Source organism: Sturnira hondurensis, unplaced genomic scaffold (assembly GCF_014824575.4).
Source record: "Sturnira hondurensis isolate 20B ecotype Veracruz unplaced genomic scaffold, ASM1482457v3 Scaffold0001509, whole genome shotgun sequence".
NCBI classification, from domain to species: domain Eukaryota; kingdom Metazoa; phylum Chordata; class Mammalia; order Chiroptera; family Phyllostomidae; genus Sturnira; species Sturnira hondurensis.
In genome coordinates this window covers 9,000,543-9,020,046 of record NW_028074140.1, presented here as the reverse complement: position 1 = coordinate 9,020,046, position 19,504 = coordinate 9,000,543, and the positions used below count along the sequence as shown (strand labels likewise).

Here is a 19,504-nt window from a genome sequence, read left to right as displayed (position 1 = left end):
CAGTATTTACATACTTATTTGCCAGGTATTGGGATACAAAGAAATTTTTTTCAGATGATACTAATAAACTATAATGTTTTTGTGTTGTCCCTAAACTTACTATTGCATCTTGCTTAAATCATAAGATTCTCTGTCATAGGCTTTTTGTTATCTTTTTCCTATTTCAGTATCCATACTTCTGCCCTTTGTGTTCAAATCAATATATTTTATACCATATGTTATCTACTTTTGTTTCATTCCATACCTGGGATTAGTTATTTTGTATTTAGTATTAAATTCTTAATCCTTCATGGATAATTTTATTTTCAGTTTATGTTAAAGAAAACTTGTAAAAATCAAACTCATAAGTACAGAGAACAGATTGGTGGTTGCCAGAGATGGAAAGTAAGTAAAATAGGTGAGGGTGGTCAAAGGATAATGACTTCCAGTTATAAAATAAATAAGCCCTGGGGATGTAATGTATAGCACAGTAAATATAGTTAGTAATACTGTATTATCTAACTATACTGTATTACACTAACTGTAGTGTAATAATACTGTATTATGTTTGCAAGTTGTTAAGAGTAGATCTTGAAAATTCTCATCATAAGGAAAAAATTTGTAACCATGCAGGGTGATAGATGTTAGCTAGATGTATTGCAGTGATAATTTCCCATATATACAAGCACAGAATTATTATATTTTACACCTGAAACTAATATTATGTAATATACCAGTTATATCTCCAAAATAATGATGATTTGTGTCTGCTTGTCTCTTCCGGAAGATGGCTGTAGTAGCTCTTAGTTGTCTTTAACTTTACTCAAAACATTTTTGTTACATTGTATCATCATAGCTGTCATATCAGTATATTAAAAAAACACAAAATTTTGAATATTTGTGCAGTCATTTTAATATTGAAGATGGAAAAAACGCAACATTTTCAGCATATCATGCTTTCTTATTTCAAAAAAGGTAAAAACACAGATGAAATGCAAAAAAAAAAATTGTGCAATGTATAGAGAAGGTGCTGTGACTGATCAAACGTGTCCCAAGTTGTTTGTCAAGTTTCATGCTACAGATTTCAGACTGAACGATGCTCCATAGTCAGGTGAACTGGCTGAAGTTGAAAGTGATCAAATTGAGACATTAATTGAGAGCAGTCAGTGTTCTACCATGCGGGAGATGGCCAACATACTCAAAATATCCAGATCAATAAAGTCATTGGTGAAAATGAAGATGTGCCTTTTATATTACAGTAAAAACCTTAACAGACTTTTGGGCCAACCCAATAGATTATACATAATATAAATAATCCTTACCATAACTCTATATGAGTTTTTAATTTTTATAGATGAGAAAATTGAGGATCCGATGCTGCCCAAATAGATCAGTTCACATGGCTAATTAAGTGACTTATTTGGGAATTAAAAACAGGGATTTCTGATCTAAAGTCTATATTTTACCTCAGAACCCCTTTCCTTTTGAAGTAGAAGGATGATTTTAGAGTGGCACCAATCCATAGTCCTTAATTGCCAATGTCAATACTTTATTGGCCAAAATTTCATTTCCTCTTTTATCTTCTTTGTCTGGATGATAGCACAATATTCTACCCAAGTTATAAAGTTGAAAAATCTATCCTTGAAACCTATTTATGTTTCTGTTTTTTAGTTGGTAAGAAGCCTTGAAATGATTGCTTTTCAAATGGCTTTCAAATCCTTGCTTCTTACCTTAATATCTGACTCAAATCCTCCTGATTTCCCATCAGTATTATTACAGTCAGTTAACCAGGTTTCTCTGTCTTACATTTTCCCTAATTTTCTCCTTCGGTGGAATTACTTTTTAGAATGGAAATTCATTATTTTCTAGAATGGAAAATACTTATTTGAGTACTGGAATCTTTGAAAGTAGTCGTATGGTGAAAATTGTGTATTATCTCTAGAAAAATGCACACACTACGTATACAACTTTTGCATATCTCAGTGAAAGGAGGTTCACAGGCCTAGTCAAGACTCTCTATTGATACTCCTCCCCGAGTTGAGACCCCTTATTCTAAAATACATATCCACTTATGTGAACTGTCTCCCCCCACTTAAAAACCTTTAACTCCCAAGTACCTATAACAAACTTCAAAGTCCTTATGAACATCAAAAATGTTTCATAATCTGACCTCAGATTTTTTCCCCTAAACTTACTTAGATTTCCAGGTCTTTTTTTTTTAAAGATTTTGTTTATTTATTTACCTTTAGAGGGGAAGGGGAGAGGGAGAGAAACATCAATGTATGGTTGCCTTTTGTGCGTCCCCTGCTGGGAGTTGGCCTGCAGGGAACCAGCCTGCAACCCAGGCATGTGCCCTGACAGGGAATCGAACCGAGATCCTCTGGTTTGCAGGCCTGTGCTCAATCCACTGAGCTACACCAGCCAGGGTCAATTTCCAGGTCTTCTATGCACCTTTTTTCTTATCCATCCCACATTACAAGCCATTCTTGGGAGTAATTTGAACTTTCATGTCTTCATGCATCTGTTCATAATATTTCTTCATTGGAATGTAAACTCATTATGAAAAAGGACAGTTATATTTGTCATTGTATCCTCCATGCCTAGCACAATGCCATTTTAAAGATATTCATTAAATGTATATTGAATGAGCGGTTATAATATCTCTTTCCTCCCAAGCTCCTTTGAAAAAATTAAAATACAACTTTACTACCCTTCCCCAATCTTTGTGTTATTTGATTTTTTTAGAAATTGTTTTATCTTTATAGTGTTATATGAAACTATTGAATATGTAACTTAACTCATTAAATACCTAAGTAATAAATGGTGAATAATATATATTTTTTAGGCAATCGTCTTTTAACTGGTTCTAGCTGCTTGCAACTCTGGTCCAGTGCTAACTTGGAAAAGCCAACTGAAGATGAAAATCCAAATAGAAAAGATCTTAACTTTGGGGATTGGAGATGCATTTGGCATTGCAAGTAAGCAATTAATTAGAGATTTTAAATTGATAAACCTGTTCCATGTGGTTCATTATAGTGCATTTTAGTTTGTATAAAGCCACACTAACATATAAAGTACTGATTTTTTAATCTCTTACAAGCCTTTTCCTATATACAGAGGATTTGCCATTTTCCGTGTTCTGTGTGTTCATTTTTTTTAAGCTTGTTGAATAAAATAACTATGAAAAAAACCTAAGAAATGTTTAAGGCCTTCCTGAAGATTGTTAAGTAGAACTTGCTAAATTGTACAAAACGAGAGAGACAGACACACCTTTGCTGCTTTTGAATGAGAGCTTTTCTATTGTGAAGAGGTATTTTTTCAAAGTAACCTATGTTTTAGACATAATTTTTGTCAAAATCTTTTTGGAATTTCTACTTTTGAACATAGTTCTAAACTTCATTTAACAGGTCAAATATGGGAAAATTTTGAAAGAAAAAAAGAACAAAAATGTCTAGTATAGAAAAATGAATCTAAAGCTACAGCTGGTCAAGCAGTTTATTTTTGATAATAAGAACAAACCAATTAGGCCCTGGCTGTTGTAGCTCAGTGAATTGAGCGTGGACCTGTGAACCAGAGGATTGCGGTTCAATTCCCAGTCAGGGCACATGCCTGGGTTGCAGGTCAGTTCCCAACGGGGGACTCGTGAGAGGCAACCATACATTGATATTTCTCTCCTTCTCTCCTTCCCTTCCCCTCTAAAGATAAATAAATAAAATCTTAAAAAAAAAGAGAACAAACCAATTAGGATTCAAGAACTGGCCCAATTACACATGGAGATTCAATAATATAAGATGACATTTTATATCAGTGGGGCAAACTTGCTAGCTCTGAATGAAGCTAGCAAGGAGAGAATGAAGGTAAAGTCTGTTTCGTATCTGGCACTAAACTAAAGGTCAATGGAAAGAAAAAATGAATTCCTATACAATGAAACAAATATTAGAAGAAAATGCAGGTGAATTTTCATATTTTAGAGCTACAGTGTCCAGTATGGTAGCAACTACCCGCATATCACTGTTAAGCACTTCGTATGCAGCTAGTCCAAACTGAGATGCACTGTAAGTATAAAACACACTGGATTTCAAACACTTAGCACAAAGAAAAGAATGTAAAATATCCTATATTTTTTATTGTTTATTTGTTGAAATGATAATATTTTGATAGCTTAAATATAATTAATTTCACCTGTTTCTTTTTACTTTTTAAAATATGGCTACTGGGAAATTTTAAATTACATATATGAATAACATCTGTCACTTATATTCTAATGTTATAGTCAGGGAAAGACTCTCTAAAGTAAAGTATGACACCAAAACTAGACATGGAAAGGGAAGGAAGGGGAAGGCAAGGGAAGGCAAGGGGAAGAATCAAAAAGGCCGTAAGGGAAGAAAACAAAAACTTGAGAGGAAATACTTACAATTTTGGGTTAATGCCTTTTTAAAACCGAGGTATTAACATTAATTTTAAAAGAACCGATATCTCAATGGTGAACAGAAATGGACAAGGAGGAGAAAAAATTAAATGGTAGTACATATGAATAATAAACACATTAGGAGTTGAGTGACCGTACTTGAAATCAAGAAATGTAAAATGTCCAGAAAGAGGGTGACTAACATCTATTACTAGTGACTGGAGAAACAGCTGCTTCTAAAGGGAGCGCAGTTGGTATTATCTTTCTAGAGAGCAATTTAGAAGTATTAATTGGCAGGTTTAATTTTTTTCATACCCTTTAATAGCAGTTTTAAGTTTTTTCATTAATTCAATAAATATTTTTTGTGTGCTTATCATGCTCCAAGTAGTGGTAAAAGTGCTTGGGATATGGCAGTAAACAGCTGAGGGAGATAGACAATAACTGGTGAACTGGTATGACAGGATGTTAAATGCCATTCTTCCTGAGCCGGTTTTATATGAAGTGATGATAAGATACATGTCAGATACCAAAGTGAGAGTACTGCAGTCCTACTGTATTTAGGATTTACAAAGGACATTTCAAAGGAACTGGTTCCATGTATTTTACACCCCTCAGGTAGACCATGGGTATTGCACAAAAGGGTTAATATATGAGAAGGGAATAATAGGATTCCCTTAATATTTGGGATTTTGCAAAGACAATTCTTTGGAAAGGGTTATAGCTTTGTTTTGGTTTTTCATAGAAAACTGGGAAGAAGGGAGCAGCAAAGTGTTATATTGCCTTCACTGCAGGTCTCGTAAGGAGCTCCCATGGGTTAAACTGTGAATTTGAAATGTATTTCATTTATTTGGGAGAGGAGAAGAATTTAAAGTTAAATCAAGATCAGAATATACAGTAGTAACTTGGACTAGACATACTAGTAATTTACCTGAGCTGATTTGTTTTTTTAAGTAAGAAAAGCCATGAAACTAGACACTGCAAGTTTTATTTTCAGATTCACTGAAGATTACGTTAACTATATTTAATAATAGGTCTCTATAACTTAACTAAATAAAGGCAAAAATTTAAAGTTCTAGCTACACTTGTAGGTCAAGTGATCAGTAAGTACAATAGAGAAAGAGTAAGTAGGGTAAAGAGGAAGAAGAGTAGATGTAACACTGAGTACACACCTGTAGGAAGTGAGGCAGAAAACCATGTGTGCCTGTCTCTGCGAGAAGAATGTTGCAGGCGGAGGAAAGAGTTACGTGCTAAGACTCCTTAGCTTGTGGCTGAAGTAAAGTGAACAAGGCAAGGAGTGATGGGGGAAATTATCAAAGTCAGGGCTCAGTTTATAGGTTATTGTGAGGCTTTTTCTTTTTCTTCTAAGTGATTTGGAAGTCTGTTAGGATTTTCAGCAGAGAGAGTGTTAAGATCTGATTCCCTTTTAAAAAACTACTTTAGCTGCTCTTTTGAGAAAAGACTGTAGGAGGAACAAGACCACAATCATGGAGACCAAGCATATTTAAGGCATTTAAGGACAGACATTTTTAGAACTAGCCAGATGCATAAAAATGTGTGTGCAAGAATACTCATTGCATCATTTTTTTAAAGCAGAAAAATGAGAAAACAGCAATGAGTAGTATTATTTCAAATCATTGCATATATGTGTAGTAGAATACCATAAGCCAATAAAATAATGCAGATCTACACATACTGACATGCAAAACTACCTATAACATTTTTAAATAAAAAAATGTTAGAAAGCAAATTGTAGATATGACATTGGTTTTCATCTCCTCCCCTACAACCTCTCATAGGAAGGAGATAGAGATGGGGAGTGAACAGAATCATCTGGAAGTCTACGTGTGTTAAAACATTAAGAGTAGTTTTGCCTGGGAATCAGTGTCATGGTATCAGTGAAACTATATATGATTTCATTTTCAGAGATCTGCATTAATATTTTCTGTTTATTATATGTAAAGTCAGGAAAAAGGTTGTATTTGGAATGAACTGTGACAGAATTCATCTTTGGCCTGCTTTACAGATGATTTTAGGATGAATCCATCTAAGCTTGAACTTAGGTGAGCAAAGGAAAGCAAAGATAGTGAGAGGTGTTTTGAGATCATCAAATATGGGTAGCCAGAAGGGAAGGCAATGAAGGGAAGTGAGCCAAAGCTCCTTGGAAAAGAAAAGCAAGTACTCACCAAGCATATAGATGAAGCTGGCAGGCTGAGTTCTTGATGGTCATTAAACCACACATAATCTTTAATTAGTCAAATGCCACATTAAAATAGAATTCATTTGAAAATGTTGATTTGTCCGTGAAAGTGTATTTTGGAATACAGATTATCTATGGCTCTCGAAATTAGATTTCCACGTTCTGAGGGAATAAGAATTATGACTCTTGTCTTAACTTTTAAAGACTGACAAGTTGTCCCTTGCATGATTTTTATGCATGGATATTTTTACATTAAAATTATATTTAAAGTTTTATATTTAAAAATTTATATCTATGAGCTTAAAAGTGAGTGTGAAACTTGTGTTATCAAAAAGTTTTATTATTTGAAGAAATGCTGAATATAGTTTAGTGGAATAATTTTGAATTTTTCCTATTTAATATTCCTTGAATATTATTTATCTGTTTAATTTACAGAACTGCTTCCCAAATTCATTTAATGAAATTTTCACCAGATGGAGAATTTTTTGCCACTGCTGGAAAGGTAATTTATGAAAATACTATTGCCAAATTGTGTTTATGGTTTATTTTGAAATTTCAAAAACATTAATAGGCTTTATTCTTATTTACTTAAGTTGAAAATACATTTTTGTTTAAAATGTTAATAGCAAAAATTGCCATAATATTGTGTTAAAGGGCAGTATGGTACAATTGAAACAGCATAGATTTAAAGGTTATCTAATATAATCTGCCCCTTACCAACTTTTTGACATTGGGTAAGTAGTTAATCTTTTTGAGCCTTGGTTTTCTCATGTATAAATTTAGGATAATGATATCTATTTCATGTTATTTATCATAGGATTAATTTAGATGGTGTATGTAAAGTGACTGGTTAGTGTCTTATATATAGCGTATTGTCAATAAACTATTGCTACTATTTATATAATCCTTGAGCTGACAGATAATATTAAGCTATATTTAAGGTAAAAGAATTTATAGACTTTCTAGAAGACATTTGTAATCATTTTATTATTACCCATTGATTTCAACACAATGTATTTCTTTGAAATTGTTTTATTTTTAATAATTGGTACACAGAACAGTTAATGCACAACTGAAGTCATTCTCTTTGCTCACAGCCTTCTACAGATTAAGAATGTGAGATACCCTTTATTTCAATGTCTCTGGTTATATTTTGCTTGCTTGCTTGTTTGGTTGGTTGATTAGACCCCACTTAAAGGTGAGGTCATATGGTATTTGTCTTTCACTGCCTGCCTTATTTGACATAGCATAAATAAAAACAAACTGACAGTAACCAGAGGGGCAGGGGAAGGGGGATAACAAGGGAGAGAAGGGAAAGAGTCATCAAGGAGCACATATGAAGAACATATGGAGAAAGCTGAAAGCAGGTAGGATTGAGGGTGGGGTGAGGGAGAGTGGTGGGGGAAATGGAGACAGCTGTACTTGAACAACAATAAAAAATAAATCAAAAAAAGAATGTGAAATACTCTGAATCCTCAGTGAGGTTATTTTGGGGCGGGGGAAGTAGTGAATTTGTTTATTCTGACTGACTTTATAGGTAGGACTGCAAGTATAGCTTAAGAGTAAAACCCAGCACATTTTAGTCTTCCTTATTCTTCCCTTCCCAAATTAGGAGATGCAATTTTGATTTTACTTAGATTATTTTGTGTAGTAATAGTTGTTAAGTGCTTATTATCACTGTCAACATTTTCTTTGAACATTAATGTGATAATTCATGAAAACCGTCCTTTGTTTTCAGAAGCTATCAGTCTTTTTAAGCCTGATAGTAGTAATGCTTTCTTATTTGATACATGGCTGACTGGAAAAAGAACACTTCATCTTTCAGTCTTTTCTGAATGACCCCATTTTCCGTACTATATGGTAACTAGAACTTTCTTTGAACCAACCTTTGCAAAATACACATATTCACACACCTTAATTCTCAAAGCACAATTAAGGAATGCTAATAGAAAAGTATTCGATTCACAGATTTTTCTCTGTTTCTCCATGCCAACCCCTTCTTCCATCCTTATGTTTTTGTGATTGGGGATAGAAATCTTACATTTGCTATTTAATTTAATCTTTAATTCTCATATGGATTTTTTTTGCTTTTTCCCCCATTTTAGGATGACTGTCTTTTAAAGGTATGGTATAATGTAGAAAACTGGCGGACAGCTGTTATCTCTCCAGATAAAAGTTCAGAAAAACAATCCCAAGGAGAAATTGACTTTTCTTTTGTGTATCTGGCCCATCCTCGAGCTGTCAATGGATTTTCCTGGCGTAAAACAAGCAAATATATGCCTAGGTCAGTGGATTAGCAATTTTTCCCATGTATTAAAAGAATGTCATGTTTGTGATTTTGACTACTTTTCTTATATTGGACTTTTGCCTGTGAAGATTCAAGTAGTATTAGATGGTCCTTGGCTTGCAAATCTCTGGCCATGGGTCAATTGTGATTGACACTTAAGAGGAGAGCCATATGAAAGAATGTTTACTTCCATATCTGATATTTTTAAGTGGCAGAGCTGTGTATCTTTTTCTTTTGCATATTATGTATTCAATTCTTTTATGCCTCTATGTTGTTGCTTGCATGGTCTTTTTCACATTTCACTCCCTCATCTTGTGCTTTCTGTGTGTATCACCTCTGGTTAAAAAAAACAAAACAAAACAAAAATCCCTAGCTTTACTGAGAGGACATACCATGAGGCCTCAAACATTTTTTTAATTACACCCAGCATTTTAAGGTTCACAGCAAAATTGAAGGGAAGGTATAGAGATTGCTCATATACCTTTTGCTCCCACACCTGCATAAACCTCCCTTGATGTCAGCATCCTCCACATTAGTTAGAATTTATGGACCTTTATCAACCCAGTAGCACCACCTACAGTCCATAGTTTACATTACAGTTCATTCTTGCTGGTGTGCACTCTATGGGTTTGGACAAATATATAATAGCAGGTATCCATTATTCTTATACCTAGATTTTTAAGTTATTTTCTAGTATAGTAGTTATTCTTTTACCACAGCCCTCCAATATAGGAAAGCATAGGAACAGGACACTCAAGGAACAGTAATAGTTCTGTGGTAGGAGGATGTTATCAGTCTTTGGGCTAAGGAAATTGCTGTAGACCACCTGTGTTGTTAGCACAAGCACCCTCAGCTTAGCTTCACTTTGAGAACTATTGCTCTAATATTGCTGAGAGCATTGCCTACTTAGATAAAATGTGTTTAGAATAGAATGAGCTGTGGCATATGTTAACTCTTCTCTTAAAAGTTGTAAATGGCCCCAATAAAAAGAGCTGCCATCACAAACTAACCTTTTAGAAGTATCTGAAGATTACACCATTTCAGAGGTACAGCCAAGTGTTTTCATTTATTGCTAGATTAGTAGCATACTTTTAAAAAAGAGGCTTGTGAAGTACTGTATCTTTTAAGAGAGGATAGACATATCTGGTCCTGACCATGTTCACTCAGTGTTGGCAAAAATGGTCACATGCAGATGTCTTAAAATGGGCCATTACCAATGCCTGATAACATTAATGAGACATACCAGTTTTTTGTTTGTTTGTTTGTTTGTTTGTTTATACTGCCTGTGTTCATTTGATTTCTTACCAACTAAATTTTGCAACATAGGGAAATAGAACTAGAGTTTCTATTAGTTGCAGCGTCTTTTAGAGGTCTCCAGAAGTTTACTTTTGGATCTGTGTGATTTAAGAACCAGCCAATCTCCCTGAGCTCTCTCAGTTTTCACTTTTGTTTTACAAACTGCCTACTTCCTGCAGGTGTATGGTGGGAAAGCTGACCCTTTCTCATGAAAATGAGAGAGATCCCATCAAAGACCATTACCCTTTGTGATATGGCATCGGTCACGGGGGTAATACAGCTGGTTTACTTTTCCCATAAAATTAAGATCCTCAACCAAAATGGCAATGCATTATGCAATGGACTCTGCTGGCTTGAGCGAGAATAATGGGGAAGTGTTTGTAATAAGCATATACTTCTTTACCAATTAAAAAGTGATGAATGTAGGACAGGTTGGGAGATTTGGTTATATCCTCCAGTAACCTCCAAAAGTTAGTTTTAGATAATTAGTTCCAAACTGTCTTTAGTCTCTTGTTGTTACATCAAAATAGGATGGGTGTTAGGGACACTTACCCATCACATGGTTGTCTTCTGAGGTGATACTTTTTCTTTTTCTTTTTTTTCTGTATTGGCTATACCTGAGTATTCTATACCATTGAAGAAAGAGTAAAACTCTCTGATGAAGAAGTGAGTAAGAAAGATATGAAGTGACTGAAACAGATCAAAGTACTTCTTACATATTCTGCTTATATATTACCTGCCAGCTGTTTACATTAACTGTCCTTAAGGCCTAGTATCCTGAAGAAAGTCACCAGGGACCACCCACCTTTCAGGGTCAAAGTGTTCTCCATGCTTCTGCATTGGGTACCTTTCTTGCTTATTTCATTGTCCTTGCCTAAATTCTTATGCCTCTTCTGATTGCTTGCTGTCTCTTCATGTTTTTAGTCTCCTACCTTCTGTTCTTCCTTGGTAAGCCTTTCCATTCTGTCAGTTACTAATTAGAACTATGAAGGTCGAACTTTCCATATTTCCTTTTGATGTTGGGTATTTTCTTGTGTTTCTATTTGCTTACATTTAATCTCATTACCACTGCCTGTGTGTGTGAATGTTCTAGAAAGAAACAGAGAGGGAAAAGGGATAGGAGAATGGCAAAGAAGACTAGAGAAAAAAGAGAGAGAAAACCTGAAGAGGGAGAGAGAGGCATGAGGATGGGGAAAGGAGAGAGTGTGAAAAAGAAAGGAGGCACTTTAGGAAGGGGCGAGAGGTGAAGGTACAGAAGAAGAGAGGTGGCAAGGGAGGGCAGCTTGGGCAGGAGAAAAAGCTGAGAATTGAGAGAGAGAAGTTCTCAATTCTGTCTCTCAATGGGTAGCAAGGGGATCAAGAGGAACAGACAGAGGAAGAAGGGAAGGAAGAGGGAGGGAAAGAGGTGAGACAGTAGAAGAGGAAAGCTGAAGGGAAGAGGAACCAAGACAAAACATGCCATCATTCTCCCTTCTTCCCCTTTGTTCACATCCTTTTTTAATCAGGTAGCTGCGTTTAACAAAGTGACTGCTACAGAATATTTTTATTTCTTTAAAATTTTTTTTAACTTACTGAGTTACTGATGGAAGCCTTCTGCTGATCGTTCATTTTAAATCAAGTATGTTTGACTAAGTGTCTACTACAGGATATTGTGACTTTCTTTTCCTTTTTTATAAATTTGCTGAGTGTCTGAATAAGAGGTAGTCTTTGTTGATAGAGTTTCAACCTTTGAACTCTTGATGCTTAGGGAGCTTACTAATATATGTGCAATTGATTTTGCTTTTATTTTGTGGATTGCAATATAGTAAATCCACTGAAAATCGAGAATGACTAAGAAAGGAGGTGGCTGTACTTATTTTATTATAAATTTTCTATTCTTGCCCTTCACTGCTTTTGGCATATGTATGTGTTAGGCAAGGAGAGGATAAAAGGGCTAGTTACTGTAGCCTGGTAGTGACTAGTGTGCATGTGCCTGTACAGGAAGTAACAATTAAGCATTTTGAAATAATTCAAATAACCATCTACTGAATAAGTCAGATCTTTTTAATAGATGTGGTTCTCTTTTGCTTATTAACTGAGAGATTATATCATGATTTTAGTCTTTCTTATTTAGTGGTAAGAAGAATCTTAGATTATTGAAACAAGAAGTACTGAATCTAGGCAGAAAAGAAATAGGTTAGCAAGCATTTGATGCAATGAAATAAAATACCCACTCAATTGTAATGGTTTTGACTAAATACATTGCATAAATGTATGTTGACATTTTCTTCATCTGTATCTCAGTTGTGTACATTGTCGAAACATTGTATAATGTGATACTGTGTGAAGTTTATATTATTGCTTCTAAAATCTTTTTATTTCTTAGGGCTTCTGTATGTAATGTACTGTTGACTTACTGCAAAGATAATGTGTGTCGCCTTTGGGTAGAGACATTTTTACCAAATGATTATTTCCTGTATGGAGGTGACAACCATTGGACCGAACCAATTAATTTAACAAATAATTTCCAGAGAAATGCTTCCAGTAAAGAACGAGTTCAAAACACTTTAGATGTGAGTGTCTTTATTAGATGTTATTTCCTACAAGTTTTAAAACCTGTTGTATGTTGCTTTTTTGTAACACTTATTCTAATTAATATTAAAAGTCACATGGATAGTTATAAAAATATATATGTCTTACAAAATCTCAGACAATTTTTAGTTTTATTTGGTTGAAAAAGTGTTCTTTAGGATGTTGTCTAGAGCAAAAAACTACTTACAAAATTAATTTTAGCTCACCTAATGATAACAAAAGTGTGCTTACCCTTCTCTTAGCTAAAATAACAAAGTCAGTTAAAATCTGAGAAAGCAAAGGTGTGACTGTAAAAATTAGGGGTTTTTTTTTAGGGCTTGGGGTGTTTTGTCCTGTCTTAATTACATGAATGATTAGTTTGTCAGATTCTGTTCTATGGTTGTTATCTTTAGAGCCCCTTTGAACTTCGAGTATTTATTTTACTAAGGAGTGTAGAAAGTAAATTCAGTTTTTGATTTTTGTATTAATTGAACATAGGCTAGTAATGCAGATTTTTAGAATTGTTTTTCTTAATATTGAAGAGGGGAAGTAATCAAGATTGATTTATCTATGAACGCTTTGTATGACTAAGAATACCTATTTTTCAAATTAGTACAGTATTGTAGTGGTTCAGAATATTATTAAATATACAATGCATGGAGACTCAACAACTAGAATCTGATGATTCTTGTCTACTTTTAGACCATGGATTCTGTGTAAACTATTTTATCATTTGAAAGATGAGAATAACAATATTTGCAATGTCTGCCTTATGGGTCAAATGAGATGATCTATGAAAATGCTTTGTAAATTATGAAATAACACCTTAATTTATTATGGTAGTATTATTCAGTGCTTTGTGGTCATAGGAGGTAAGCTTTGGATACAAAGAAAATAGCATACATACATAGACACATCATCGTCCACAAACACATTATTATAAACTTTGCCTTTATGTTCAGGAAAGTAATTACCAGAAAATAAATCAAGTACAAATTGCAGTGTATTGGGTGATAGTTAAGAGTCAGGCAGTTTAAGTTCTAAGCTTCTTCAACTTTCAAATTTGCTATACAAAACTGCTGAAAAATATTTGTATATACAAACTCATCTGAAATAGAATATCTGTAATGTCTAACAACCACTGTTTAACCTATATGTATATCTTTATGACAACATAGGCATTAGTTTTACTTTGTTGATTCTTCCACACAGGTAAATCTGAGACATTTCCGTAGAGGCCGAAGGAGATCTCTTGCACTTGTAGCACATACTGGATACCTGCCCCATCAGCAGGACCCTCATCAGGTCCACAGAAACACTCCACTGCATGCCAATGCACTCTGCCACTTTCACATTGCAGCCAGCATCAACCCAGCCACAGGTGATAAAGCACTGTTCAAAACATGTTTTTGAATTGAGTAGATTGATTTTATAACAAGTTATACTTTTAGTTATAAATAGGTAAAATATTGGAGATGACTTTCTTAGTTAATTTTTCATCATAGCCAACTCAGTGATTACACAAAGTGGGGTTTCTGTTTGCTCCTTAAAGCTATGATTTGATTTATGATTTAAGATCTTAAAAAGCTATTTAGATTCTTTATTAGTTTATTCTAAAGTGGAGATTTGAGCTAATACTTAACACAGGTTAACATCACAGAGTAGTGCTTCTTCATTATTGTAGAGTTGTTAAGTTAAAAGTAGTAGTGTATTAGTACTTGATCTTTGGAGACATTTCGGAAGTAGAGCAGAAATATTTAGAAGTTATAAAGAAAGAATTAAGAATTGAAGAATTAAGAAACCTATTTCTGTAGTCAAATATGTCTGTTAGATTGACAGATCTAGACTATCTGGGTGGAAGAATTGAAGTGCTCATTATTTTAGTAAATGGTGACTGCTGCGGGGAGGGGATACAAGGGGACTAACTGGTAATGGAAAAAACTGTAATAAAGATTAAGAAAAAAGAATGGGAAAAAACAGCTGATCACAGTTGGGGAATTTAAAGTAAAACCTTTTACTGTTACTAGGGAGAAAAAATGAAAAACAATATTTGCATATGAGTAATGCCATCTGTGCAGAAAGTGAAACGTAAAAGCCATTTTTCACCTGTGTCCTACCCTAGTCCTTCTCCCTAGAAGATAAGCACTATTGATGAGTTATATGTATTGGGGGATATTCTGAAGTATAAATTTAGCTTCACCTATTTTCATATAGCACACTGGACTTTGCTATATTGCATTCTTCAAAGAAATACAGCGATAAATATGGTCCATTAGTTACTTGAATAAAAGTGAGTAGTGCTCTGGTAAGTTAAAGAGTAGAGATACTTTTGGTAGGAATGAAGAGTATTTGATGGTTTTCTTAACTTTTATCTGGTAGGCAACAGTCCCAGCTCTAACAGTATCCATGAGGCAAGAAAATGTGAAGGGGAGAATATTGGTTATTTGTGTTAAAAAATTATATAGGCTTAGAAAATACCATTACCTTTATTAAAATATATACATTGACAGAGGTTATAATGCCCAGAGGCAATTCTAAGATCAGTAGAATAACTTTCAGTCTCTGCTGAGTAAAATACAATATTCTGAGAATATAGAAATCTTGAATTCTCGCTTCAATGGAAAAGGCTAAGGGATTACAAAAAAAGGAAACCCTTAGTTTCAATGTAGCATCTGCTTTACCACCTTCCTAAAAACTTTTCATAGGTCATAGGTCCCTAAGGAAAATTCCTATGTGTAGAACAAATCAAAGCAAAATAATATTATTAGCAGTTAAATTAGACCCTATGGAAAATTCCTTTCCCAAAATTAGATCTGTTGGAATAACCCTCTGGATGCTGTATTTCTTATTTGAGGACCAGCTCTCAGATTTGGCTTCACTTATTTGCCCCATTTAAAGAAGTAGAAACAGAAGAAGAGCTCTAAGAGATACTCTCCCAGTTCTAGTTCTTATATCCTTTCCATGAAGATTTCTCATTAAAAAAATGACTTTAATCAAATTCTTTAAGTAAGGTCAGGAGACAGAAGAAATGTGAGATGCTTTTCTTTTCTTCTTTGTTTTTTTCCTGGAATGCTTCTGCTAAAAGCCAGCATTAGCTCCTCTTTCTTGTGTACTTACTTAACAACTAGGCCTGTGATCCACTAGAGGCATTGTTGATCTCTTTTGGATTGATTGTAAATCAAAAATCAGAAAGTCCTAGCCAATAGGATTCTTGGGGGCACTCTCTTAATCCCTGGCATTAGTGTGTATCACCTAGAAACAGTGGAACTGGCAATTCAGTCCCTCGAGACTTTTATTCAGTTTTTAGTCTGTGCCAGTATGGGAATCAAAGATAGTGGTAGGAACTGCCGATACAGGGGTGATCAAAACAGGTGTGATCCTTCCTCTCACGAAGCATAGAATCAGTTTATATTCCTTCAGTCCATTTCAGCCTTTACTGTTCAGCAGATACCAGCATGAGCTAAATTTAGATGTGATTTAGTATGATATATTTTCTTGACCTTTATTAGTTAGAGATTGTTATAATGTACTTTGAATTTACACTTCAGTATGCTTAATTTAGCAGTTATATCAAAAGTAATACCAAGGAATATTTTTTAAAACTGAGTTGGTTTGTCTTGAATGCCTTCTCGAATATAAGAAGGGAACCTCAATTTTACTTTCCAACTTGAATCTTGATGCTGATAAATAAACAGTGTCTATCTAAGAATTAGATGGGTAGGTCATTAAGAAAATTAGTATGCCAGTCTATTAAGTAAGAAAGAAGGTTGTTGCTAATCAGATAAATCACTAGTTCTTTGTCATCATATTGGTGACATTTGAATGGTAGGCCAGATTAAAATACCATAGGTTTCTTAATAAAGTATGTATATAAATTAAGAAGATTTTCCTATTAAGATGTCTACAAATTATAGACATTTCATATGAGAATATTTTTTAGAATTAAAGAAAATGTATATAAAATAAATTAGGCTATATGACCTAGAATATATAATTTTAATTCCTTTATAGGTATATTAAATTTACCATTTATGTCCACTATCATTAATAATAATTGTTGGCAAACACTATGTTGGGAGTCTTATTTATAGGTTAAATAAAATATATTACTGAGGTTTAAAGATATGTGTAGTGTAACAGTGTAATAAAAATATGAGACCTGGATGTTTTATATGCTAAAATGATAGAAATTTTAACTGTTTTTTTTGTTGTTGTTCTTTACAGACATTCCACTTCTTCCTTCTATTACATCTCTAAGTCTAAGTGAAAATGAAGAGAAGAGTGGACCTTTTGTGGTACACTGGCTAAACAATAAAGAGTTACATTTTTCTTTGTCCATGGAAGTCTTTTTACAGCAACTTAGAAAAAGTTTGGAACAACCATCTTCTGAGGCCAGTGTAGAAGACTCTAATCAGGCAGATGTAAAATCTGATGAAGGTAAAGCTTTAAGAAGGGCACAAAATATAAAATTTGGTAAAAATAGCAAAGAATTTTGTATTAGGGTAACACTAGTAACTGTCAGAAATAAACTTCAAAATTACAGTGGCATAGTACCAATTGAACTAGCTCACTGAATAATTTATTGTAGATGTTTCTATACCAGATAGCTTTCTTCCACATGGTGATTTGGGGACTCAGGATTCTTCATACTTGGGCTTCTTTGGTCAGTCCCTAGGGCCTTGCCACTTAAAGGACTATCTGTGAACTAGCAGCATTGACATTACCCAGGAGCTTGTTAGAAACGCACGATTCAGGTTCTACCCAAAGCTCCTGAACAAGAATCCGTAGTTTAATGAAACCCCCAGGTGATTTGTATAAATGTTAAAGTTGGAGAAGCATTAAGTGGGGCCTTAAACTCTTGCATTTAGCCTTAGTCAGGTAGGGAGCGAGGAAGAGGAGAAAATAGAACTATTTCTTAACGTTGACTTAAAGTTGGCACACATCACTTTCTCCTTTCATAATAAAGCACTCGTCACAGGGTCCTTATAGTCCTTGACAGGATAGCTAGTCATTCTGTGTTAAGGACTAGGAAGCACAAATTTGTGATGGCCAGCTAGCCATCTCTGCTGTGATTCATAAATGGTGAATAAATGGTTCACCATTCGTGGTTCATAAATGTTTTTATTTTTTAAAAGTTTTGTTTTAATTATAAGATTCTAAGATTGGATGTGCTCATTAGGAAGAAGAATCAAATGATATAGATAGGTATAAAGTTTCCATATATTTAAGTAAGTGTCCTTCTACATTTATGTTTTTCTATCTTCCTACAATGTATTTATACAGGCAGTTTTTCCTTTAACTTGGGAGTTCAGTTTTAAACAAAAATTGTGTTTTGTAACTTGCTTTTTAAATTCAGTACGGGAACTTTTCAATATCATTTTTTTAAGTTTCTGAGTATTCCATGTCAAGAGAAAACTTTAGCATTTCCTTTATTGATGGACATTTAAATTGATTTAAGTTGTTTTACACTAAACTGATAATGGTACAGTGACATATCTTTTTATCTTTGTGTGAAATTTTCTATCACATAGATTCCTAGACATGGAATTGCCAGAGTGTAAACTTTAAGATTGTATTAACGTCTGCCAACTTTTTAATATAACTTTTTAAATGTTTTGTTGTACTTTCAAGTGTATGGCATATTAACTTCTGCCAAATTGACCTCCAGAAATGTTTTATCATTTTATTATTTTTTTCACAGCCTTGCAATCACTGGATATTTTCATTCTATTTCTCTCCCTTGCCAATAAATATGGGGAGAATGGCATCTTGTTTTACTTGGCATTTTCTTGAAGCATATTGAACAGAATTATTTTAACCCTTCTGTGATTTGCCTTTTTGTGCCCTTTGCCTGATTTTCTATTGAATTATTTTTCTTGTTCTTAATGATTTGTATGTCTTGACCAATTTTTAAAATCTGATCAACAGTCTTAACCTTTTTTTGAGTTTCTTTTAAGAAAGTCTCTCTATTCCTAAACAGGAATGGGGCCAAGGTCTTTGAAATAAAGGTTAGAATATCCATATTTACCTGTATTAAGTTGTTATGCCAGTTTATTTCACTTTTATTTACTTATTTATTTTTTTAATACTCACCTGAGGATATGTTCACTGATTTTAGAGAGGAAGGTAACCGATCAAAACATTGATCGGTTACCCGCTCTGGCCAGGGATCAAACTCACAGCCTAGATGTGTGCCCTGACCAGGAATTGAACTCACAACCTTCTGGTATGTGGGACGATGCTCCAACCAACTGAGCCATTTTGCCAGAGTGGTACCAGTTTATTTGTGATCACCTATGTGTTGGAGAAAGCCTGGAAATTGGGCTGTTATAAATGTATTCCTTTAAATGATTTCTTTAAAATGTATCAGTTATAAGTACCTAACAGCTAGAGAATAGCTAATATAGCAGACTCAGGTTTTGATAAATCTGATATTATAAAAAAAGTTACATTTCAATAATATATTTTAAAAATTCAGCCTAGAATAATAGCCTCACTTTCAACTCCTTTTTACCATGAGGAAAACTAAGATTCAGAGAAGCAGTATGTCTCACTTTGAGTAGTTAATTGTGGTACTGGGTTTAGAAACCAGTTTACCTATTTTCCAGTCCAATAATAGCGCTTCTACCTGTATTCCACTGACTCAGTCCTCTAGGCCTTCTGATTACTGTGTTAACTTCAGTGGCCGTATATTCCTGGAGCAGTTATTTTTAAAGGAGAGCCCATTTCTTGTTTATGAAAACTATTATCTTTTTCATCTTGAATGCATCTTTAAATATATTTCTTA

The 19,504-nt window shown here is 34.0% G+C and overlaps 1 protein-coding gene across 7 annotated transcripts in view; it reads left to right on the top strand.

Moving 5' to 3' along the window:
• DMXL1 (Dmx like 1) overlaps positions 1 to 19,504 on the top strand; it is a 152,927-nt gene that overhangs the window by 34,907 nt on the left and 98,516 nt on the right. For all 7 annotated transcript variants that reach the window (XM_037029048.1, XM_037029074.1, XM_037029073.1 and 4 more), the window contains exons 5-10: positions 2,825 to 2,957; positions 7,020 to 7,086; positions 8,690 to 8,868; positions 12,533 to 12,719; positions 13,930 to 14,098; positions 16,942 to 17,154. In XM_037029048.1, coding sequence (XP_036884943.1) covers positions 2,825 to 2,957; positions 7,020 to 7,086; positions 8,690 to 8,868; positions 12,533 to 12,719; positions 13,930 to 14,098; positions 16,942 to 17,154 — 948 coding nt within the window. The remainder of the gene's footprint in view (positions 1 to 2,824; positions 2,958 to 7,019; positions 7,087 to 8,689; positions 8,869 to 12,532; positions 12,720 to 13,929; positions 14,099 to 16,941; positions 17,155 to 19,504) is intronic.